This window comes from Caloenas nicobarica, chromosome 1 (assembly GCF_036013445.1).
Source record: "Caloenas nicobarica isolate bCalNic1 chromosome 1, bCalNic1.hap1, whole genome shotgun sequence".
In the NCBI taxonomy this organism is placed as follows: Eukaryota; Metazoa; Chordata; class Aves; order Columbiformes; family Columbidae; genus Caloenas; species Caloenas nicobarica.
Window position 1 is genome coordinate 106,890,306 of NC_088245.1, and position 25,100 is coordinate 106,915,405.

The 25,100-nt window shown below is 39.4% G+C and overlaps 1 protein-coding gene across 2 annotated transcripts; it reads left to right on the top strand.

Moving 5' to 3' along the window:
- Nucleotides 1-341: 341 nt before the first annotated feature.
- Nucleotides 342-24,046, top strand: TXLNG (taxilin gamma). 2 transcript variants are annotated; one of them, XM_065635944.1, is made up of 10 exons: nucleotides 342-452; nucleotides 9,370-9,682; nucleotides 10,374-10,465; nucleotides 13,375-13,545; nucleotides 14,281-14,475; nucleotides 15,709-15,828; nucleotides 16,871-16,945; nucleotides 19,077-19,169; nucleotides 19,706-19,801; nucleotides 20,827-24,046. In XM_065635944.1, the coding sequence occupies exons 1-10, from the start codon at nucleotides 342-344 to the stop codon at nucleotides 21,145-21,147; spliced, it is 1,587 nt and encodes a 528-aa protein (XP_065492016.1). In that variant the 3' UTR covers nucleotides 21,148-24,046. The 2 variants fall into 2 exon arrangements, with proteins under 2 accessions (XP_065492016.1, XP_065492027.1); XM_065635955.1 differs by lacking the exon at nucleotides 342-452 and adding an exon at nucleotides 590-700.
- Nucleotides 24,047-25,100: the final 1,054 nt, after the last annotated feature.

A 25,100-nucleotide genomic window follows, 5' to 3' on the forward strand; every position in this document is an offset into this window, starting at 1 on the left:
CAGCCCCCGCGGCAGAGCGGACTACCGCTCCCGGCATGCCCTGCTGAAGATGGCGCGCAGGGGAGCCGCGCCGTGCGTGCGGGGGGCGAGCGGCCGGGTCGCCGCGCAAAGCACGCTGGGAAGCGCAGTCCGCCTCCCTCCGGGGAGCCCCCGGGCGGCTCCTCCACCCCGCCCGCCCCCGGCAGGGCCTGGGGGAGCGGCGGGCAGGGCGGGCGCAATTCTCCCACGTGAGGCGGAACAGTGCGCGGCGATTGGCTGCTGTCAGGGGAGGGGGCGGGCCCGCAGGGAGGGCTTCCGGTGTCCCTGGGTTCGGCAGCTTGTTTGGATGCTGCCGTCACATCATGGCGACGCGCGGAGCGGAGGCAGCGCGCGGAGGAGGTAGCAGCGGCAGCGCGGCGGGACGGCGCCACGGCGGCGACGAGGCGGCGGCGGCCCCGAGCGGCGGCCCGGAGGTGAGGCGGCGCGCAGTCGGGCCCGGGGGGAGGGCGCTCTCTTTCTCCGCCCCACTGGCTTGTGGTGCCTCGATCCCCGCCTCCCCTGACCCCATGCGGCCTCCGCGTTCCGCTGCCGGCCAGCCCGGGCGCCCGGGGCTGGGGCAGGCAGTGCCCTCGCTGCTTCGCCACGCTTTCGGGAGCCTGCGCTGCGCAGGCCGGGCGCCGCTCCGCTTCCCCAGCGACCGGACCCGGCGCTGCAGCCGCGGGTGCGTGTTTGAGGGGCGTCTCGGCATCGCCCCCGGGGAGCCGAGCTCGCTTGGCGGAGGCCGGGGGGTGGCTGTGCCCCCGCTGCCTCCCCGCTCCGGCCGCTGGCCGGGAGCTCGGCGGGGGCGGGGCGGTCCCTGCCTCGCGCGCGCGGCGGGCCGTTGGGGGCGGCGGCACGTGGCGGGGCCCGGTGGGTGGGGGCGGGGGGGCCGCCGCGCTCGCCGCTGCGCGGGCAGGGGTTTGGGCGGCCTTCGGGGCTTTTACCGGACTCTCCGGGGGCTCTGCTGGGTCGCCCTCCCTTATCCCCGGCCCGGCGGAGGGGCCGCGGCCCGGCAGCGTCGGGCAGCCCCGGCGCCGCTGCCGGCACTTGGCGCTCGCCGGTGCGAGCGGTGTGGCTGAGGTGAGAGGCGCGCCTGGCAGCAGCGGGGGCTTTGCCCGCCTGTCCCCCCTTGCCTGCCCTCTTTTGCCTGTACCCCCCGCCTGCCCACCCTGCCGGGCTCCAGGGCGGTGTGGGTGGGGGAGGCAGGAACGTGCCCTTCCCTTTGAAATAGGTAAAAATGGCCTTTTCTCTCTTTATCTGCCGAAACGACACTGAAAGCAACTGTATCCTGGCTTCCTTGTTGACTTTACAGTAATTTCTTCTGTGCGTCTGTCTAGGAAAACCTGAAAGCAAAGACATAGAATGTGTCGTGGTTTTCTCCTGTATGTAGTATCACCAGTAGAGTGTTTTACATGACAGAACTGCCTTGGTAATCTCATGTACCACTTTGGGATCTTATCCTATGTCCTTGCATAAATTCAAGTGACTTTTTTATGGTAACTTTTTTTCTGTCATATAAAAGATAATAACATCCCAGAAATAGTAACTCTGTGGTGTTTTAGTTTGGCTGTTGGAGAGAGATTTGGGAGGCTATAGAGCTAGTTTTCCTCAATGAAGAACTATCTCTTCTGCTGCGTGTTTTCTGAAGGTTTTACTAGGAAGTGACTTGTAAGTAACTTCAGTGTCTACTATGAAAGCAGAGGATGATGTTGTTTAAAAACTAAAAAAACAAAACAAAATGAAAAAAACATCGTCTCCACATAAATTCCATTTGACTGTGGGTATATGAAATAAACGGTGGCATGTGGCAGGGAATATAAAGCAAATTTTCCTTTGAACTTTTTTTGTGAATTAAAAATCCTTCATCAATCTCTTGCAGATTTCCCTCCCCCTGCCTTGGTACATGGGAGCTTCTTTATTTTTAGGTTCCTTGTGACCTGTTTGCATTGGGAATTCAGAACTTGTCTACCCTGCTTTTTCCAGAAATGTGTTGTGGATGACTAGAAAACTATTAGCTTTATAGTAACGAGGAAGTGAAACCTCATTGGCGGAAGTGATTCATGCTGTATTAAATGTTTTCTTAATTATTACCTGTCTCAGATGCTTGCATTAAAAAAGGGCTGGCGAAATGTGCAGCACTTGCCCTGCAAATAAATGCACTGAAAGTTTCCATTTAAGCTTTGGGTTACTCCAGTGAAATTTTTGCTAGAATTACAGGAAGTGGGGGTTTTTTTTTTCAATGTTTTAAGCTAAAACAGGGCAGAGATCTTTCTAATCTGTTTTCAGAGCACAATGAAGAAAAATGATACAAACCCAACCTATTTCTTTTTTGTTGTTCTGTTTTTTTCCTTTGTGGTTATGTTTGAGGTAAATAAACCAGCTATTTTTAAAAGCAGGAGTGTTTTCATGAGGCCACTGAAAGAGCAAGAAGCATGGAAAGGGTAACTGAAAAAAGTGAGGACCATAAGCAGTAGCGATGTGAGAATGTAAGTGTCTGAACCAATATCAAAGACCATCTCTTGAATGTAAGGCCAGCAGTATTAATAGTGGAATTCTGTTGACTTTTTATAAATATAAAATGCAGATTTCCAAAGTAGATGCTGCTTAATCTTCCTCTTGCTGTGTTGGGACTTTCTAACCTTGTGATGCTTTGAAACTAATGATGTGCCATACAGTAAGTGCCTCACTCCAGTATTTTGAAAGTAGATAAATGAGTGCACAGAACATAACTTTTAATGTAATGACAGAACAAGGTGGAATGTTTGTTTGAAATTACTTTCTGATCTCATAACTCAGATCTTAGTTCAGCGAGGAAGCTACCTCAGAGGCCGTCAGGTTTTCAGAAAGGTATAATTAGACTGCATGATAATTTAGGTCAGTGAGCACGGTATAGAGAAGTACTGCATGGCCAAATAATCTTAATAAGCTAATCTTGTGGTTACAAGCATATGAGTTACTGTGTCTAGACCAGTGGATGAAGGTGCACTTGCTATAAAACTCAAACTCAAATTTTGTGACAGCCCCAAGTGCTAGTTTTTATGGAGAAACCATGAATAAAATTACTACCAAGAATTACTTTAAACTGATTTTCAGCATGATACAGTTAAGTTACATGAAGTATCTGTGCTGAGGAAAAGTGTATTATAATACATTCATGTTTTCAAAGTAAGTTTTCCTGTGTTAGCAGGTAAAAGTAAATTGCTGGAATGCAGGAAGCCCAAAATTTGTTATAAACAGTAAACATTTATGGTAAATATGATGTACTTTCTGCCGCAATTTTTTTTTTTTATGTAGTTGGTTGGGATAGGTGTGTAAGGCTTATATTCCAGTTGCATGTGTGATAAGTTTGAAAATGTAGTCAGATGAACAATGTTATGCAAATGGTCTTTTCTCAAGCCTGATGCTGAGCATTTTTTTGTTTGTTTAATTTAGATTGTCTTACAGTTGGGAAAATCTGTTTTATGTACATATGTTTGTTCTAAAGCTTCCACAATATTTTTTGAAAGTATTAGCAATTCTGAAGGTTAATTTTGTGAGACTCCTTTCACAGTGTAGGCTACCTGCTATGTAGGAGATATCTGGAGAGATTAGGGAAGTGTAAGAGATGTCTAGATAGATTAATGCTAGTGCCTTTTTTTTTTAGGATAATTTACTAACATTTAGGAGAGAAAGAATGTTGTTGTACCTAGCAGTTATAGTTTCTTTTAATAAGAGCTACAGAGAGGTGTTTTCAGGTGTTTTAGGTAGGGAAGATTGAGTATGTGTATGTGCAGGAGTATACGGTATAGTTACACGTAGTACCGATAATAAGCGCGGTATATTTTTGATAGCACTGTATGTTACAGACTTTTGTAGGTACTAGAAAAAGAAAATAAGTCCGTTCATGATACGTTTTGGCATGTAAGTTCTGCCTAGGTGTCTGTTTAGACCTTATGTGCAGCACATGCTGCTGAAGCAGTAGTGTTTGAAGTAAATTGGCTTAGACTCTTGTGATCATAGCCATATTTCCTATATAGGACACCTGTCTTGCACTCTCATCTTTTAGGTATGAAGTAAGGTAGAGTTTTCCCAATGTGTGCCTTTTTGATCTAGGTACAAGTTGAGAGAACAGAGCAGAAGACTGAACAAAAACGTTGGGGTGAGCAGGGGCGATGTTACCAGTAACTTTCCTACAGGCATCCTCAAGTTGTTTGGCTTGTAGCTCTGTCTTAAATATCTTGAAGATGATACGCTTATTCAGAAATGTCAGCACCTTGTAATAGCTGGTGTCTTATTTTTTAGTGGTAGAGTTTTGAATTTTGATAAATTTCGTCATTTTATGAAGTGGCACGTTATCTGTGCAATATACTCTGTGTATCACTGAAAAATCTTTCTAGGTGTTTGTAACAATCTAATTCTGGTCTGTCAGATTATAAGGCACCTCTCATTCAAGATGATTAGAAAACTGGAGGTTGGAAGCCAGCTGAGAGAGCATGGTAGCAGCTAGAAAAGGTGGCAGTTATTTCAGTAGAAGGTCTGTGGTGGGATGGTTTTGTTTTGTTTTTATTCAGTCAGTACTGAATCAGCGCTATTATACAATGTGCTGTTGGAAGTTCTCTGTTCTGGCTGGAATGTTAAACTGAGAAGTTCACTGGTCTGATGAGCACGCATTTGACAAGATAGAGGTAATAACTGGGGTGGTTCTGACCATTGTCTCATAAGGAGGGCAATTTCAGTAATACTAATGTGGTTTAGCACTTAAAATTCTTCATGTGGTTGTTTATTATTGCTACACTCCAACTTGAAGCTTGATACGGATCAAATCTAAAACTATCTGTAGTTAAAGCATTTTGAAAATGAAATTGAGTCTAAGAAGGCTGTTCGGACTTCTGGTTCTGTTTTTAATATCTAAAGTGGTGGCTCATAACATTAATGGAGAAACTGTTAATCAGGAAGTCATCAAACTATTAGTGTTTGTAGCCCCTTTCAGGCAATAACAGACTTCTCTTGTTTAAAGTGGAAAACACTTCATAATCCAGGTTAAATACAATAGAATTTTAGTACGTTGTGCCACTAAAGTCAGGTTGGCTGTAACTTATGGACTACAACTTGATAGAATTTAAGGGGGGGGTTTAAACTTATTTTTTGTATGTTATCAGGTTGGTCTAGCTGCTGGTAGAACCACTTCTTTAAATACAGTATTCTAGCCTGCAGTCACCAATTTTTAATTTTATTTAAGCTAAGAAAATTGTATATTATTACAGGAACTGTCTACTGCCACACTGAGCTTTGTTTTTTTCACTGTTGCTAATATTTTCAAATATATTTGAGATGTACAAGACACTTGTACAGAAACCTTTTTCTTCAATTCAGTATTCTGATAGGTAATTTCTACCTTCTCTGTTAGACTTCAGAAAATTAGTCTAAAGTTCTGAAAATCCTTGTAGGTTTTTTGACAAAGGATGAAGAATACTCAGAGTTGAGAAATTATTATTGTCAGTAAAGAACTGGACTGACACCTAATTTGACTTCTACAAAAAGCTCTGCTGAATTAATGAGGTGGTGGAGTTCATTCTGTGAAACTTCCAGATGCTTTGGAATATGCATGTCAATTGCCAGCTCTGAACTGACAGGTGTTTCAGTTACTGTGATGACTTGCTAGTAGAGCTGGACATTTTGCAACTTACTGGTTGCATGTGCATCCCTGCCAGTAGTTGTTATTTTTACCCCAGAAATGGCTGAATTTTCTCAGATGAAAGCCAGTGAAAAATCTCTGTGTTGCCTAAATGTGAAGCAGTGCTTCTTGTGAACGTCATCTTGCTGACAGTGTTCAGTACCTCAGTACTCAATGAGGTATGTACCTCACTACGTACCTCTGGTGAAGAAAAGGTATATTTTGTTTAGTTACTTGTGCTCTGGCTGTGATTAGGTTGACTTGTTTGTTTGGGTTTGTTTTGTTTTGTTTGGCTTTCTTCTTTTTTGTGTATGTGTTGTGTTTTGGGTTTTTTTTGTGGTATGTTGGTGTGGTTTTTTGTGGTGGTGTTTTTTTAGTGACTCTGGTGCTTTGGCTTCTTCCCAGCCATCACACTAACACTTCTGGTTGGCAGGACTGGCTGTTGCTGTTCAGTGACATGAGCTGAGGTACTGATCTGGCTATAAACTGTGTTAAAACAAGTTGCAGGAATATTATTGCTAGCACAACAGAGGCAGGTGTGAAAAAGAGGAATGAAAGGACAGCAAGAGAGCTGTTTGGGCACAGCTGCTGTTCCATGTGTAACCACAGCCAGTCACGCCTTCTCAGCTCCTTGTTGGAGTTCCTGGCAATTTTGTGCTCTGCTTTCCAAAAGAAAATTTTGAGTCTGTGGATTTCAGAAAGTCTGGAAGTACCGTGCTTAACCAGAAACTTGAGTTTAGAGCAGATGTCCCCTACCTTTTGCCAAGCATCTTAGGCACAAGTGTCTGAATTGGAAGTTCACGTTCTGTGTGATGGAAAAGCTTGCAAATTTCGGCTGTTGCGTTGGTAGTGCATTTCTACTCTGGTATAATGTTGTGTCCAGGTACCTCAAACCTTTCTTGCCTTGTCAATGTAATGTGACACAGTACCCTCAGCTTCTGTATGAATTATGTTTTTTAGAGAAGATCCGTGCAACAGTTTCAACCATTGGTACCTACAAAAAGTTTAAGTGAGCTCTGCTGTTTTCTCATCTCTTGTCCCTTTTTAAGAAGCATATCTTGTTTGTTAACCTGACCCTAAGCTTGGAGGGGTAAGCCTTTCCCATGCAAATAGAAGCCTCACAGTTTAAGACAATCTAAAGAAAAAAACCATGCATTTTACAGCTCTAAAAGTTCACCTGTTAAATGTTGGCATTGGTAATTTGTTACAGCGATTCTATTACTGCATTACCTTTGCAAGCATTTATCAAGTATGTCGTCTGACATGATTCGGAATGATAAAACTGCAGTCAGTTTATATTTGTCCATAAAACAGGTGCATCATTTCCACACTTGTAAAGAACAGCACAAAGGGAATCTTCCTTGATAAGTCAAAAGTTGCTCCTTAATGTCTATACAGATTATTTGCAGTTAAAATTATTGTATTTTGTGAGATATTGTGTGAATTCCATCTTCTCAAGAATGAATCAGCCCTGAGAACATGGTCTAAAGCAAGGGACTCGCTCTAAGTATAGAGAAGAACTAAGCTGTTATGTATTTTTTTACAATATTAATGCTTATTTGTTTAATGATTTTAAAATAACTCTTCCAAGCATGCTGAACAAATTGGGAGTTGAAATATATCTCACAATATATTATTAGTGTTGGCTGCATTCCTTTACTGTTGGCTTCTTCCTTTTGAAGAGGAAAACGGTACATCTATGCAGAATATAAAACCCAGTGCAAACTCCTGGCTTTTAGAATTAGCACATTTTTAATATATAAGATAATCTGAAATAAATTTGTGCTTAAACAGTATAGCTCTGCCTGTAAACAAGCCCTTTTTTTAATAATTCCTTGTGGCTTAATTACTTTCAGTTCACTGAAAATAAATCAGTGAGAATGATGACTTTGGCAGTAAAACAAGTTCAGCTCTGCTTATCATACTTCTAACTATGTTTGCATGTTATGTAGTAGGATTCCAAGTAGACAGCAAAAAAATACTCGATTACCTTAAAGTATTGTCCTGAGTGCCAGTCTCTGTAGTGTAACAAAACAAACAAAAAGACACCCAACCAAACACCCTTGAAGTCCTCATCAGCCTTAAATATTTCTATAAATTGAGAAGTTGTTCTGGTGATTGAGAAAGGAGTCTGGGTAGCTGCTTAGTAATCTATGGAGGGTTATCATTAGATCTTCTGGTCTAAAATATGGATATATCACTGCAGTGTTAAAACAACTGGTGATGTTTAACTTTTTGGTTAAATGATTAAACATTTAGGGGTTTAAGAAATCTTTCAGGAAAGTTCTGTTTAATTGAGCAGAAAGGATGTATGGTTAAAAATCATAGTGTCATGGTTTAACTTCAGCTGATAACTAAGCCACGCGCATCACTCGCTCACTCCCCCTGGTGGGATGGGGGAGAGAATCAGAAGAGTAACGGTGACAAGACTTGTGGGTTGAGATAAAGCCAGTTTAATAGGTAAAGCAAAACAAGGGATTCATTCACCACTTCCCATGGGCAGGCAGGTGTTCAGTCACCTCCAGGAAAGCCGGGCTTGGGAAGACAAACGCCATCACTCTGAATGTCCCCTCCTTCCTTCTTCTTTCCTCAGTGTAGTATATACTGAGCATGATGTCATATGGCATGAAACATGTCTTTGGCCAGTTGGGGTCAGCTGTCCCAACTGTGTCCCCTCCCAACTTCTTGTGCACCTGGCATGGAGTGAGAAGCTGAAATGTCCTTGACTACTATTCCAGGCACTGGTGCCAACCAAAACATCGTTTATCAACATTGTTCTCATTCTAAAACCCAAACACAGCACTATACCAGCTACTAGGAAGAAAATTAACTCTATCTCAGCCAAAACCCGGACACATAGGTAGTAGGATTCCGAATCTGAAGCCAGTTATGTTCACTTTATTATTTCATAGATGTCAATTTTAACACTTCAGAAATGGATTTGCTCCTGGTCCTGTTTATTGTTCTCATTATAACAACAGATTTTCTGCGCTTGTGAGCTGACAATTGTCTGTGGCATTCTGATTGAAGTAGTTCAAACTTTTAGCCTACCTGTGTTATCAAAACAATGTATTTCTGGATTTCTTTAGGCTTCCTGGAGGTTTATTTTCCCCCTTCTTTCTTGCAGTATGTCTCTTGAATTATTTTAAAACTGATATCTTTCAGTTTTCTGAAACCCATATGAAATAAAGTTGGTTTTAGTAATAGTGTCCTCCTGTCTCAATTTCTGTACTGTATTTTTCAAATAACAGTACACAAAAATAGGTCAACTCTTGCTGAGTTTTAGATTTGGTATACTTTGTGTTGATTTTTGAGATATATTTTTAGGAACTATGAGGAAGAAATGTTTTCATTTAAGATTGTGTGCTTTAACAGCTGAGATGATAGCCAATTAGTTTTTGAGCTTTAAGAACAGATTTAATTTCTAGAGTATAAACATTTTTGCAATGACAAGGTATCACAAAGGTTTTTTTGTAAGAGTAATTAATACTTTAGGCTGTTGTGTGCTGTTTTCTTCATCAGCTTTTAGGCTCATTCTGTAAACAGTTATTTATGTACTTATCTTAACTACAGTGAATATCAACTTGAATAATGGTGGAAGTTTACTCTTATTTATCCAGCAAAGGAAAGGTGCAAGTTTTTATTTTAAATACAGTTGCTTGGCTATTTACTTCTACATCTTCCTTTCCCTTCTGAAGTTGGTTGGTGGTGCAATGGAAGAAGCTGGATCTCCGGAGACGGGAATGAATAACCAGGACCAGCTGGTGAACAGCAAGTGCAATGAATTGTCTGATACAGCGTTGCAGCGCACACAGTCCAACTGCTTTGGCCTGGAAAACACGGGCCTGTTGGAAGAAGCTGGATATATCACAAAGAACAGAAAGCACCCGGGGTCCACGTGCTGCTCCCAAGAGTCTCGTGAGGAGACTCCTGGGAGAGAAGAAGCCCGTACTGATCCACCTGATGGCCAACAAGATCCAGAGATTGAAAAACACAAAGAGAAAACTTTGGGTATGTGTTCTTTGGTATTTGCATTTTTAAATGGCTTTAATATTTTTGTAGTATAGCCGTACATTTGCTCCTTGTCTAAGTTTACTCTGTAACCAAAACTTGTCATCTTTAACAAGATGTTCTGAGAAAATGTGCACTTCTGCTTAGGAAAAGACAGTTCTTAATGCATATACAAGAATCCTTCAGCTAGTAACGCTATGTTTACAGGAGCTCTAATAACGATTTGGTAATTACTAATCAGCTTTTTAAGTTTTTCATTGTTGGATTAACTTTTAAATTTGGGATTGTGGTGTTCAATGCTACCAAAGCACTGCTGATATTTAAATTCTAAAGACTTATTAAAAACATTTGTGTGAATATCCTTTATTAGCAAAACTTAACCTTTTAAATTTCACTCTTTCAGATTTTTGTTTTTATCTGTGGTATTATAAATTATAAAACAAATTTTTTTGTGGTTGTAAGGTAAAAGTAACTTTTGCTGTCCAAGTTGTGTAATGGCACATAGGCAAGACAGATTTATTCTTACTGTGATGAATTCCCTTTTGTCATCCACTAGGATTATGCAGTTATGAAACCAGAGAACAACTTAACTCACACTAATTTCTCATGGTGCTATATTTTACTTCTAGAGGCAGGCTGCCTTTCTGGTATTTTTTTTTCTCAGTATGGTTGTCTTTCATGCAATTCATAGGAAAAGAAGTGCTATTATTAATGCAAGCCTTGAACACACTTTCTACTCCAGAGGAAAAGCTGGCAGCTTTGTGCAAGAAGTATGCTGATCTGGTAAGTAATGTGTAAAGATAGCAGGAGTTATTCATGTGTTAATATTGACTCAGGAATGCAAGGACTTCTAATACAGGACAGTTAATGATTTTGAATATTTCACAGTGTTGGTAGGAAAAAAAAAAAACACTCATACTTATTATGAGTATTGCTTCAGCCAAACTTGCATGTAGTCATTTCACTTCTACATGACTGACTAAATCCAAAGGAAAATTGATCGTGAAATTGGAGAGGGGAAAAAAGGCTCGTAAGTTCACTTTTCAGAGTGTTCCTGGAGACAAAAGTGCTTAACTTGTTCATCTTGAGACAGGGACAGGCAAGAATGGAAAGCCTGGAAATACTGTGTGTATATGTTTCCCCATCATATTTGTAGTTATAAAATGAATGCAAAACTAAAAAGAGAACTGAACAGCTTGACAAAAGTGTAATATTTTCCTTCTGTGGATGTCAAGTGTATTATATATGAAAATGTTTCTGAAAATGGCATAATGGTTGCACAAGGCATACCTCTTCTGAAATAAATTTACTTTTTCTTTGAGATTAATAATGTCTCCAGAGCTTTGAGGATAAGCTAGCAAGTAGTGTTTTTACTCACAGAAGCAATACTAATTACTTAAGAACAGACTTAGATTAGTTTTGTTTAGGAAATCCTGAGTCCTCCTTGGAGGTCTGTTTATGTTTTTGCTTTGTTTTCCTTGCTTTCTCTCACATGCACACTCTTGCTAACATGAGTGAATTTCCTGCAAAACCAGCAGCTTCTCTAAGAAGTTAATTTCGTTTAAATGAGAAACAATACTTCGATAGTGCCACTCAAGGATGGAGAGCCCACCTAAAAACGAGCATTCATATTGTGAGAGAAAAACGCAGTAAATGAGTGAGTTCTTCTGAGCAATGGCTTGTGCATGTGATGCCTTTTCTGTTTGAGTGGACGTCTCCCATGTCAAATCACAGTGGTGACGATGGCCAACATGAGGAGCTAGGTTAGGGTGAATTCCTCACTTCTGCCGAAAGAAAATGATGTGCACCATCTTCACTTAGGGTTCCCTTGTTGAAGGAAAGATCTCAAACCAGTTAGGGAACAGCCAGACCAAATGAATTGTAATTTTCTTCAAGAAGCTTGGCAATCAGGAGAGACCTGTTTGCATGTTTGTTCCCCTCCCAGGAGAGGATCCATAGTCTGTAGGCAGAGTAAGCATTCAGAGTCCACAGATAGTCACCATCCTAGAAAACAAGTTGCTTTCCCCATGATGCTCAGAACTGCTGGGAAATTGGGTGGGAGCTTGTCACGGTGTAACAGTAGCTCCGTCTTAGGTGAATAAGTCTTAGAGGTACTCTGTTCCCCTTAGAAAGTTTAAGTTGGATCTGGTTGTGTTTCTTTTAAGATGCATTCTTTTCTTCATGACAGTGGTGGTGAACCACTGGCATAGGTGTCAGATTTAATGCCAGCAGAGGTATGAGCTGTTAATGACAGTGCACCTACAATGCTTTTTTTCTTTTTTTAAAGATTCATCATCTTTAAAGCTCACTGTCAGGTTTTTCAGTCGTGTCTCATGAAAAGGACTGTACAATAAAGGTAGGAATGCCTCTCTCCTGGCAAAAGATCTTCCGCAATTTTTATTTTTCCTAATTTGGAATCTATCAGGAGATCAATTTGTGATGCAGGAAGGTTTGCATCATTGGTGATGTCTCACACTGGCATACTTTTACAGGCCTGAAGTTCTGTAGGTACACAAACAGCACAGCCACTTGAAGTATTTTTTTCTGGCCACCCAAGAAGTGGTGTTTTTATGTTTGAGTATCAAAATATTCCCTTAACATACCTTTTCTCAAAACTAGATTAAAGGTACATTTAATTTACTGTTGTCATGGAGATACTTAATTTTATTTTTTCTTCTGTGCATCAGCATTATTTTGAGCTCTTTCAGAAAACCAGTATTGTATTCTTCTCTGTCATGGTGATGTTCCTTGTTGCCAGCCTTGTTTTCCTGTGGTGTCCCGAGGCTGAGGCACTACCTAATAAGGAGCAGTGTTACGCTTAACATTGTTACCTGCTTTACAATAGAACAGATTCTATATAATATGGTTTCTCAGGTAGCCCAAAAATTGTGTGTAATGGAACTTACTCTCAACTAGATATTAATGCAAGAAAATTCTACTCACTGGGTGTTCATAGAACAGATTTTGAAGTCAGCACTGTATACGAGGTTTAATACTGTCTTCTACTGTCTAAACAGCCTAAAGGAAATGGAATGAACTCTTTGCTTCAAATGCTTGAGACTACAGATCACTTAACTCGTCAAAGTCTGAGCTGTGCAGCTTTAATAGTATTTGACTTGATTTGTCAGGCCAGCTAGTTTTATCTGTTCTTTTCTGTAGCATTTTAGAAACTTGTACCAATTACTGCTTCCTTTGGTAGGAGCTCCTGCTGACAAGAGCAAACTCTGTACAGTTCTGTAGGTTTTTCTTTTTGATAGTAAAACCAAGACCTGTTGGATAAACAGCTGTGTGAACCTTATAGATAAGAGAGTGGAAAAAGTTATGACTTGTTGAAAAGCTGGTCTCAGCTGGCTTTTAATCGTATCTGCCGCATCCTCCTTTTTCAGAGCTAGTCCTACGCATTAGCTGAATGTAAGCTGATAGGCCATGGTCAACAAGTCCATGGTCCCTGTTCCTCAAAGGCAAATGTTTGTTAAATTGGAATTTGTATATTTTCATGTTCTGTCCTTAACGCACTTAGAATTGTCTGTAGGATGATGGGAGTTTCTCTTAAGATCAACTTGGGGGTCTTAATGAAATTATTTCAGTTCCTTGCTTTCATCTGAAATGTTTAAAAGTTTGAATCTGCTCATCTAGATGCATAAAGATAGTTTCACTTACGTTTATTTAGTAAATATACTCTCTAATGTTAGTTGGAGGAGAGCCGGAATGTTCAAAAGCAGATGAAGATACTGCAGAAGAAGCAAGCACAAGTTGTGAAGGAGAAAGTCCACTTACAGAGTGAGCATAGCAAGGCCATCTTGGCACGTAGCAAACTGGAATCTCTCTGTCGGGAGCTACAGCGTCATAACAAGACTTTGAAGGTTAGTTTATTTACATCAATTACAGTGCCAGTGGTGGTGGAAATAGTTCTTACTGATTACTGCTTAAAATAAGGACTGCTGCTTTTTACTTGCTACTTTACCTGTTACCTGTACCTGCAGAAGATGAGTGGCATGTGGCATAAGTGTGCCTGATTTTAAGGTAAAGAATATGAGGATAGTTCAACTTGCTAGGTTTTTTTTTTTCTCCCTCAAACTGGTTCATATTACTTGCAGTATGTGGTCTTGCCATATTCATTTCTGGGAGCAGCGCTGATGCCTGCTGGAAAAAATAGCACAAGTGAAATAACAGCATGAAATGGCAGGGTATCAAAAAAGGCTTAATTCTGTCAGAGTATAATGGATGGGAGTGAAATGGAAGGGAGCCAAGAGGTTCTTTTGTGAGAGGAGGTTTCATTATAATATCAATGCTGTTTTTAACATCTGGGTAATTCTTAAGTTTGCAAAGGTATTCATGTAGCATCTTAGAATACCAGCCTCTGAGTAATGTTGGTATTGGTAAGGACAAGATTCTCCAAAAGTTTTGGAATTCCTAGATTCTTTGTTCCATGTACTTCATATGGGTAGTCACCATATAGCATATTATGATTGTGGCTTATATTAACTCTGGCACTGTAGAACTTGAAACTACAGAAGTAAATTATTGCCATTGTTTCTCACTCAAAAATATGAAAAAGGTGCATGATTTGGCTTGAACGTGTTAATCTCTCATAAAAGGAAGAAAACATGCAGCAAGCTCGTGAGGAAGAAGAAAGACGGAAAGAAGCAACTGCACACTTCCAGATTACACTGAATGAAATTCAGACTCAACTGGAACAGCATGATATACATAATGCCAAGCTCCGCCAGGAAAATATTGAACTGGGGGAAAAACTGAAGAAACTCATTGAGCAGTATGCATTGCGTGAAGAGGTGCTCGCATTATGCTTTTAATGGGATTCTGTTAGTTCCTTAGCTGTAAGGATCAGATAATTATTTAAAGGGGAGAAGAAACCCTAGTACTTTACAGCAATTGTATCTACATATTTTTAATTATTCTTTCTACTTCACTACTTTGAAAAATTAAGTAGCTGTTTGGCCCACTATCTGCTTTTCCTGTCTGCATATCTAAATTCAAGATGCACTGAAAAAAATCCTTCATAGTAAAAGCTGTTGAATAGAAATAAGTTGTCCAGAGATTGTGGAACCTCTGTCTTTAAAGGTATTTGGAACTCATCTAGGCAAGGTTAGAGCACCTTGATCAGACTTTGAAGTTGACCCTGGTTTGAGTGGCTTTCCAGAGTTTATTTTCAACATAAATACATATTAGTATTTGAAGTACTTCTGAAGTATAATTTCACATTATAAAGGGAGAGGATATAAGAGTTATTTGCCATCTTATTGGTGCTGGTTCATTAAGGTTAGGGGTTTTGGGGAAGGTCCTCTGCATATGTAGCTCTTCTTGTTGGTATAGAATCAAAGTAAGCTATCATGTTTTAAGAATATATTTGGACTGATGTCATGGAAATGACTGTAATATAGGGCTAACTGAGCTAGCTTTAATTGGCACCAGTATGTGAGCCTAGCCAGCCTGAGCTACGCTAGTGGAAAACGGCCAGTTCTTGTCAAAGAGAGAACCAAGCTTCAAGGGGTTCTACAACTAAGATTAGTTCTAGGTTGGCACAGGAGGTTTGGAATATAACTTCTCAAGTAGTTTTTTGGGTGCGTGTTTTAAATGTGGATCAGTGAGAAGGCTCTCTGTAGACTAGTTCCCTGCCTTTTGTGATCGTGAAATATTTGCATCTACAATGAGACAATTAGAAGTAACAAAGTAAAATAAGGATTAGAGGTAGGTACACCAACTTTAGAAGGAAGGATGCAGACTACTTGTTACAGAATTTTTGAAATGTCTGGTGTGAAGTGACTGACCGTACCGTACCAGTGTAATAAAATATGCATCTGGCTTCCATGAAAGACAAAAAAAAAAGTGTAGATATAATGTATGGAGGTAAAGGGAGAAAAAAAGGCATGTAAAACAGTCTTTTGCTGCTTTTTCTTTCGCACGAAACTTCTAAACAACGTGCATCTCCCCATATGTGCACACTTACCTTAATTGACCAATGAACTATTTATATTTGACAAATGTAATTTTCTTTTTTCCTTTAGCATATTGATAAAGTGTTCAAACATAAAGAGCTGCAGCAGCAACTTGTGGATGCCAAACTTCAGCAAACTACCCAACTTATTAAAGAAGCAGAGGAAAAACATCAACGAGAAAGGGAGTTTGTAAGTGAATTCTGTGTATGTTAAGAGAAATAACAAAACCCACCAAACCAGATTTTTCATTATTTAAAATAAAATAAATAAATAATAAAGCAAATACAACAAATTGAGAGGAGGGGACTCTCTTCTGAAAGGTAGGATAGATATCGAGAGCAAGACTGAGATTTGTGTATGTATGATGCCTACAATATTAATGTCCATATTTACAAGCAAGTGCTGTTATTGTTTGCTGGATATCATTTAGATTTTCCTTAGACTGGGAGATGTCTTGAACTGAAACATGAAAGGTACTTTCTTGCAGTCAGGAGTTGTAACTTCTGGTTTTATGCTATAAGAAATGCAGAATAAAGAGTATGCTTTTCTGAACTGTCTGTCCCCAGAACTATGCCTGATGTTTTATTTGTATGTTGGTAATCAGGAATTTACTACAGTCTTCTAAGAAGTTTGCTTCCAATTAAAAAATAATACTTAAGTGAAGATTTTTTTTTTAATGCTCCTTACATATTTGTAACTTCTAGGCAAAAGCCTGGCGTTTCCTGTGTAATCTTAAAATGATCATCCAGTGTTGGATTGTTCTATATTTTTAAAACATAATTTTGGAATCAGAAGCTGATGAAAATCTCTTCAAAGATGAACCTACAAAATGGTGTCAAGTTGAAGCAAAATTGGTTTGAACTAGTCTGTAAAGTGACTGGAGAAATGAAGGTGGAAAATAAATTAGAGAGGTTACAAAACAGTCATAGATTACATACAGTTTGTTCATGAACTGCTCATATAAATTTAGCAGTTCAGACTTGCTACAGAAATAGAAACATTGATTCACACTACCAATCAGAAAAATCTCAGTAAAAATTCCTGCATGCCAGAACATGCTTTAAATTGTATATATGAAAGTATAGTATAGTAATAAAAGAACCCATGTGAGCAAACATGGTTGAAGGGCCCTTAAGTGTTGTTAACCTTTGTTCATTTTGCCTCATAGATCAAGTTAAGCCATTCTTAGGAGTACTTGCTTCATTATGTGGCTTTTTGCATTGTTTTTTAGCTGCTAAAAGAAGCCACTGAGTCCAGACACAAATGTGAACAGATGAAGCAACAGGAAGCTCAGCTGAAGCAACAGGTATATTTATTTTTTTTTCTCATGGCACAGTCTTTAGTAACAGCTGTTCCAAAAAGAGAATACCCAGAGATTTGTGATTGTAGTGAATATAACACAACATATGAAAAAACGTGTTATAATTTATTAGATACAACAACACACTTGTGAAAAGTACTTGGTATTTTTTCGAGTAAGTCTTAAATTTAATTTCCAATTGGTAACTCTTCAATAGTGAAGTGTGAAGTATAAATTGTAAAGACTTGCCATTTTGTACTCGCTGTTGAGTACGTCTGGAGAGTACTGTTACTGGAAGGTGCTGAACATTGAATTACTGGAGTTAGTATCCTTAGTAGTGTTAATATCACAGAGACTAGAATATATGAAAGCTTAAGAATCTATTTATTGTGGCGGCTACTTTACCATTCCTTGGCTTCTCTGAAACTGTTGTTCGCTCTTCCAAAGGTACTTTTATATTTTTTCTTTTTTTTCCTTTTCTTTTTTTTTTTTTTTTTTGGCCCTTTTGACTATGAAGAGTTAGGTGGGGATTTTTGTCCATGCAGGTTTTAGAATTTGTTCCTTGTTGTTTCCATCTTGTCCTGTTGCGGAGGATTGGGAGCAAACAATGTCATGTTTTATCCCTGTAGTTATTCAAATTTAGTAACCTGAGTGTCCCTGTCCACAAAAAACTGCTGTCTTCAGATTGTTTCCTTGCTGTAAATGCTACAGTAAAATACCCTCTGAGAGTGGAGAGGTGGTCTCCAGTTTTTGTACTGTGGTTCTGCATCACCTGCAGTCACTGGCCACATGAGAGGTCAGCAGGTGAGGCAAAGGGAGATGGCAGGTTCAGCTGACGTAGCATCTGAGAAGCCGTAGCTATTCCTTTTATTGCTTCAGTTTTTGAGGTTTTGTATTCAGTCTCCTTGCAAGCTCTGTTTCATGCCCTTTTTCATGCTTACTGTACCTAATTCTCTTCCAGGCTTTCCAATGGTTATATTAAAAGTGTATGTGTGTATTTAAATGTAGTCATACACACACATCTCCATTGGACTTGAACTCAATAATATCCAAATTGTCCCAAGTAGTTTTTTGCCATGCTTAGTGTTTTATGATTTTTTTTCAAGTTGATTACCCTTTATTTAAAATCCCACTGCCTTTTTCTAATGCTTTTTAGCAGTAACAATGTGTATAGTTTGTGGTTTCCTGGGGCTGACAGCTTTTTGTAGAATGAGATGAGCTGGAAAGTTCAGTCACAATAATGGCAAAGAGTCACAATGTACTGTTGACAAGCTAGCTAATTCCTGTTATGAAATTTCCTCTACTGTTAAAATACAATATTTCTTGCTCTGCATTGTATTGTCCTGCAACCCTCAATGTAAGAATGGAGAGAACTGATTGCTTTTCAGTTGGAGTAAGAAGATACTAGTAAATGGTTGTGTATTCTTAGAACATCAAATCACACACTGATAGTATGAGTTGTTTTAATAAAAGCCATAACCTATTTTTCTTAAACTGTGTTAATTAACATATTTTGCAGTTCCTTCTCTATGATTTACTTTGTGGTGCAGGGCAAGAACATTTTATGTAATCAAATGTTAATGCTCTTCACTTTTTTAAAATGTAATGCTTTTCGCTATTAAATGAATTCCATGTCAATATTGACTTTCCGTGTTTTTTCTTTACTGGGCAGATTTCATAAATTGTGAATGTGTATTTTGATTTCCAGAATGGATCATGTTTATTTTGTCCCAGACTTGGTTGTTAGCTTTGGCTGGTTAAGGTAGAAAAGTCTTTTCTTAAGTTTAATTTCACTAACCGTAGGCTGAATTTCCTGTGTATGTATATATGCCCACAATTTGTTTTTTTTTTTTAAATGAGATAGTGGTGAACTGTGATGTCTTCCCACATTTTATTAAACATAATATCCTTTTTACTTTAGAATTTTGCTATTCTATAAACATAGAACTCTCCTTCATGAATATAATTTGAATAGCATGCAGACAGGTTTTGCATGCTCCTCAAAAAGAAATCATAGGATAATATAAAAAAAAAAGTTCCTCTTCTAGTATTTTGAGTTCAATTTTGCCTTGTACCTTAATATTTTTGTATTTGTGTACAGCTCTTTAAATTAATGTTCCTTCCTCTTTTCCCACAGCTTTCTCTTTACATGGATAAGTTTGAAGAATTCCAGACCACCATGGCGAAAAGTAATGAACTCTTTACAACCTTCAGGCAAGAAATGGAGAAGGTATTTTATAAGATTACTTAGTTTCATAAAAAGTAATATAAAAATGCATGCTGTTAGTGGGATGCATTTTAGATTTTGTAGCAGTATTTCCCTTCTGAAAATATATGGAGTATTTTGACATTTAATTTGGATCATAAAGTAGGGTATAAGAATTTGTCATGTTATGGAAGAGAAATGCAATTTTTCTAGTTTTTGACATTTGCATAATATCTACAACCCAATTTCAGTGTTTTATCAAAGGCATACAGTACTTCTCAGTCTTTTCGGCTGTGTTGATTTTTTTCAAACTTATTTCCCTGGAGCTTTTTATTAATTTTACTTGAAGGTCGCTAGTCTTCTGCTTTTAAGAATCCATCTCTTATTTGAATGCAGAATCTGTATTTGTGGGGTTGATTTTTGTGCAGAAGGATTTTTCTGTAAAGTAACTTGTTCAAACTGGGCTTGGAAAATAACACTAAGAATTTGAATTTCTCATTTAAACCTACCTACATTGCAACACAAGGCACAAAATTAAGTCTTTTATATATTTTTCCTAGATGACAAAGAAGATTAAGAAACTGGAAAAGGAAACCATAGTGTGGCGTACCAAATGGGAAAACAACAACAAGGCTCTTCTGCAAATGGCTGAAGAGGTAATTATCTTTTAAGCGCCAGAATGGCTAAAGTAGGGTCTGTGTCCTGGAGAACTTTGTACAGTTTTTCAGTTTTAGAGAACGAGAAATAATACACAGTAGCCCCTTCTTGGATTGCCTGCCTTATGTTTTCTGTTGTGTAAATGGTACTGTTTTCCTTAGCCATGGAAAATAAAAAGTTGATATATATATCTAAACTCCTGACACAACAAAAAATTCAGCCTCATCTTTCCTTGCTTACTGTTTAATTGGTGGGATAATGTGTATGAAATCACACCAGCTGAATGAACTTGCTGTATTTTAATATGCTGAGCGAAGTTCAATCAGTGCAGCAGCAGAAATCTGTTTTAAATATGCAAGACTGACATGAAGGAAATAACCTGTGCATAAGGGATTGGTTATTTTCCCACATTGCTGCTGCTTTTGAGGTTGTGAGGTGCCATTACTTAATTGTAGTCAAGCAAGAGAAGAGCTAAAACAGTTTTCACACAGGCCCTAGGCACACAGTCCTGCCTACACTGTCTAATGTTCAAGTATATTAGGTATGTTCTTGCTAAACCCTGCTAGGTCATATAGGTTCTCCTATAGCCCTGCTTATCTTCCTCTGTCCTTCGAAGGAGCTGGTTGGGAGAGCTGACCTGGATTCTGCTGCTGGATTGTAGATTTCCCACTTGTAAGCCCTTCTGCTCCCTCTCGTTCCCATTATTTGGGTGTAATTGACTGCTTTATCAGACTTCATATCGAGATCCTCACCGGTACGCAGCCCTCGGTTACAATGAGCGTTATGCACTTAGACAGTTCTCATTGCTTGTTTCTAAAGGTGTTAGTTGCCACTCCAGCTTAGACAAACCATCTGAAATGTGATGGTCAAGGATGCTGGGCCAATTTGTTCTAGTGCAGCTAGAATTTGACCTGCTGGATTAATTAAGGGCTAATATCCAGGGTTAAATACTGCTGATTCTTTTCATTAATTTGAGAAAGAAAAAATCAGCTGTATCACAGAGCTTTTTTCTTTTGTCCTTCAGAAAACAGTAAGAGATAAAGAATACAAGGGCTTTCAAATAAAACTGGAGCGTTTGGAGAAGCTATGCAGGGCCCTTCAGACAGAAAGGAACGAGCTGAACGAGAAGGTGGAAGTCCTGAAGGAGCAAGTTTCTCTCAGAGAAGCAGATGTGGATCTTGCGGAGCAGATGTTGCAGTCCTGCACGCTCAATTCTCACGAGGAGCTGGGAACTCCCACTGACACAGAACCAGGGATCCAACCCGATGTGGAATCACTTGCAGCAAATAGTTCCGAAAAGACTGTCTCGACAAGTCCTGTTCCTGGCACTGAATCCGTAGACTAAAACAAAGTGTAAACACTGTATTGAGAGATATATTTTGTGTATAACTTTCTCTGTTGGTGGTAACTATTTGGTTTTGTGGTGAAAATTTTCTTACTTTTTCTACCATATCTGTATTTTCTTAGAACTACTGGACTTATGTGGTACAGGAAGCTGCATAGCAGCTTTAAATAGCTTAAACTATAAATTTTCCACAACTGTGTTGCACATCTGCCTCATTTTTTAAAAGAAAATATTTTTCCATAAAAGGATGCATGTGCATTTCCTCCCCAGAACACAAATCACTGTCATGGAAGACCGTGTACAGATACAACATCGTTCCGGGGAAAACAGTGACAGCATGTCACTTTTTTGGTATAAAGAACAGCATTCTGGTATTGTTCGTTGATTTGCCACTCAGTATACTAAAGATTACCAATTTTTCCCATAAATTTACCTACATAAGGATTTCTAATGGCCAGTAAAAAATGTCAGCTTTCCCCTCTAGTATGTTTTCATATATATGAATGAAAAAGGTCCAGAATATAGTAAAAGAGAAGTTTAAAGGGTTTTATGTACTTCATGGTATGAAAAAAAAACCAGATTTGAAATACATTAATTTGCAGCTGGTGAAACAGGGTGTACAACTTTTTGCAGACTTCTCAGGGTTGTGTTGTGAAGGTTAGTTTGGCCTCTTTGCACTGCCTATGAACATGTTAAATACAAATGCGTGAGAAGATGTACAGCAATGTTGCAGAGTGGAATTTTGCAGTTGTGTAGCCTATTGCACAAGTGTTGGTCATGTTCTTCCCTCTGAGCTGCAGTGTGTCCATCGTGTGGTTACCCTGACCAGAGAAATCTGTCACTGTCTAGATGAATCTCTGGATTATCTGAAGGGCTGGAAAATAGACATTTACTGCCAGAAGTGTGGAAGACACAAGTCTGTGGCGTATAGGCTTTCTCTGATAGCCTTTTATGCAATGTGTTTAAGCGTTAGTTAAGTGTATACTGGTTAACTGAACGTGTAGATTCAAATACTTTTCCTGAAGTACAACATGGAATTTCTTGCACACTCAACCTCGAAGCTGTACCAGTTGGCAGCGTGCCTTCCCAGTTAGGTTATCTGGTAAAGATGGTACTTACACTAACATACCACAAGCAAAGCTCCCTTGCTAACCTTACACCGTTTAGTCTTTTTCTAGAAAATTTGATATTCGTATTTTGACTTCCTGAGAGAAACTAGGACCAATGTTTGTTTTTTGGCAAGACAATGTGTGAAATAACTTCAAGCTACCCTTAACTTTAGTTCCCATGTACCTATTTTCTAGTTTTGGTTGCTGTAGTTTTAAGAAATACGAGCATGTGTAGCCTTTTCTGGTACTTAAAGTTCTTTGCACTTACTTGGGAGGGGGTTTCTGAATCAAGCACATCTCTCCATGAGCTTCCCACCCTCGTTGCCCTTGACAGTTTAGTGGCGAAATTACTTGAATGTTCAGGCTGCACTGAGCTCCTGATATCCTTTTCCTGTAGTGATGTACATTGAAATAACGTAGCTGTCTCTGAAAAAGAGTAAGGTTGTGTGAGGCCTGATAAATGTGTGTTAGCTCATACCACTGAGAGGAACTGTGCAAAACTGACATTTCTTAAATGGTGGAGCAAACGGGAAGCTGGCCATCTTTCTCCTAGGTGTGTGCAGGTTTTGTGTTTGTGGTCCAAGCACAATGCGGGAATGAAAAGAAGGTAGCAATGAGCAGTCAGGTTAGACTCAGAGCTTTGAAATGTTAATCATGCTAACCATATAGCATAAAAATACTGGAAAGGAGTATTTCAAACTTGCTTTTCAAATTACTTGCTTTATAGAATCAAACTGTTTAAAAAAAAAAAAAAGTTGTTGCAAGAACTGGTTTTCAGCTAACACTACGCATGAAGTAATTTTCCTGAGGAAAATTGAAAAACTTTGTATCTGATGCATTATACCCTTGGCAAGGTAGGACATGCAGTTTTCTATTTTTACAATTTATTATTTGGACATTTGTATCTTTAACAATTCTTTCTATAATGCTTATTCTATGTGGAGGCAAGAGAGAATTTTTAGACCCTGCTGAAGAATATTTTAAAGGGCTTTTAGAGACATGACAGATGTATAGAACAGCAATACAAATATATTTGTTACTGACTTAACATGTAAATGATGCAGAACGTCCCAAGTGAAAGGTTTTTAAAGGGGGCATATCTTTCCTCTTTCCTACCCTTAACACACCGCTATCATATCAACTTCTTTGGCCAAGGTGAGCTGTACTTTGCTTCCTGAAACCAGTCAATAGAGTTTCATGCATAGCTTAAAGAGTGATGTTTAAAAAAAAAAAAAAGAAAAAAAATACAAATTTCTATAAGGGATAAGCTCAGCACTCTAACTGATCTGCCATACAGCAGGCTATTGCACTGCCAGTCTGCAGCCAAATTGGCTCCAGTAGGGTTTTTACGTAAACTTGTATTAATGCCTTTCTCCCACTACCATAAACTATTTAACCTGGGCTGTGACCTGATGTAGCCTGAAGTGAGTATGTCTGGTTGCCAGAACTCTGGGGCCTGATTGACAGTTTCACCATGATAAAGCTGCAAAAAGCTAAATTATATGTGATGCAAGACCCAAATATGCGTATATGTACGCAAGCAAGTTAGGGCTGTATCTCTAATGTTTTGTCCTTCCTTTCATTACACCTGGTTATGTTACAGTTCAATTCTCAGGTGTTGCAGAAAATCTACCTCTTTGGACTGTAGATGGAAATAACTGTGAAAAAAGTGATGCAGAAATCTAGTTTGTGCTAAACACACTGCTTTATTTTTACAACCCATGTCTGCTTTCATGAGGAAAAATGATAAATGAACAGGCAGTCTTTGTTTTGCTTTTCAAAAACATTTTGTAGAGATTTTTCACTAATGTGAATCTGAAATTTTATCTACTCGATTCTGTATAGATTAAGTAAATAAGTATGCTTAATATATTGGACTCTGAGTTTTTCTTTAACATCCTATTCATGTCTTCTGACTGGATCTACTGAGCTCATTGTTTCTGTTGGAAAACTCGAGAGTGACTATTAAAAGACGTGAAGTTTGAGTTCAAGCCTACTGTTCAAGTGCAGGGTGCTGTGACAGGGTCACGTCCACGAGCTGCGTGTGACAGGTGGTGGCCAGGACAAGCCAGCGGGGCAGCGTGTGGGTGAAGTGCTGCTGCACCGGCGTGGGGAGGTGGAGGGCAGGGCAGCGGCTCTGGCTGAGCCTGCGGCCACCTCCTGGGGATTCTGCCCCTGCCTTTCATCTCCAAAAATTTATCTGCTGTAGTTCACTTGGGTGCAGTGTGACAAATACGGGGGTTAATGTTCAAAATGGAGTTGTCTAGTAACTTCATCAAGTGCTCCCTATTCTGTCGTATGACGTGGGGTCATTTCTTACTAAGGTACGGTTTTCCTAATAATGTTAAGTGTTCTGTTTGCCTCTTTTGGCATATTCATTAATGTTTGGCAACTTCCCTAATCTTGCAAGAACTGGTTTTGAGTTCAGTTTTCCTTTATGTATACTTTTTTCTAGGGAGCACATAGAATTGTTTTACAACAATATACTATGATCTGCCCAGTGACTCTTTGAAGGTAGAATTTTTTTTTTTTCATTTCAATAGAATTGTTTGAAGACACTCATTTCATAAAGGCTGAGCAATGTAGGTCCTACCCCTGAGCCTTTTGTAGAGCTGTGCCAAGTATTGTGGAAACCCAAGTACGTTGCCTGGTCTCGGTTGCTCTCCTTGCTCGACTTGTTTGCTCCTTCAAAGTATTCCCTCACATTTGAGACTTGTCTCCACAAAAGGTGCTGCCTCTGCCCCTGTAGAATATCTCTACTATTTCTGTCCTTCTGGTGCATGTTGATACAGAAGTCGAATCTACTGTTAGTAGTTCCGTGGATCTCCTCAGTCTTCCTGAACT

What these genes read in the sequence shown, in the direction of transcription:
- TXLNG (XM_065635944.1), top strand. Translation starts at nt 342, where the DNA reads ATGGCGACGCGCGGAGCGGAGGCAGCGCGCGGAGGAGGTAGCAGCGGC. An exon ending in AGTATGCATTGCGTGAAGAG is followed by an intron (nt 14,476 to 15,708) that starts GTGCTCGCATTA and finishes TTTTTCCTTTAG; the next exon opens with CATATTGATAAAGTGTTCAA. An exon ending in TCAGGCAAGAAATGGAGAAG is followed by an intron (nt 19,170 to 19,705) that starts GTATTTTATAAG and finishes TATTTTTCCTAG; the next exon opens with ATGACAAAGAAGATTAAGAA.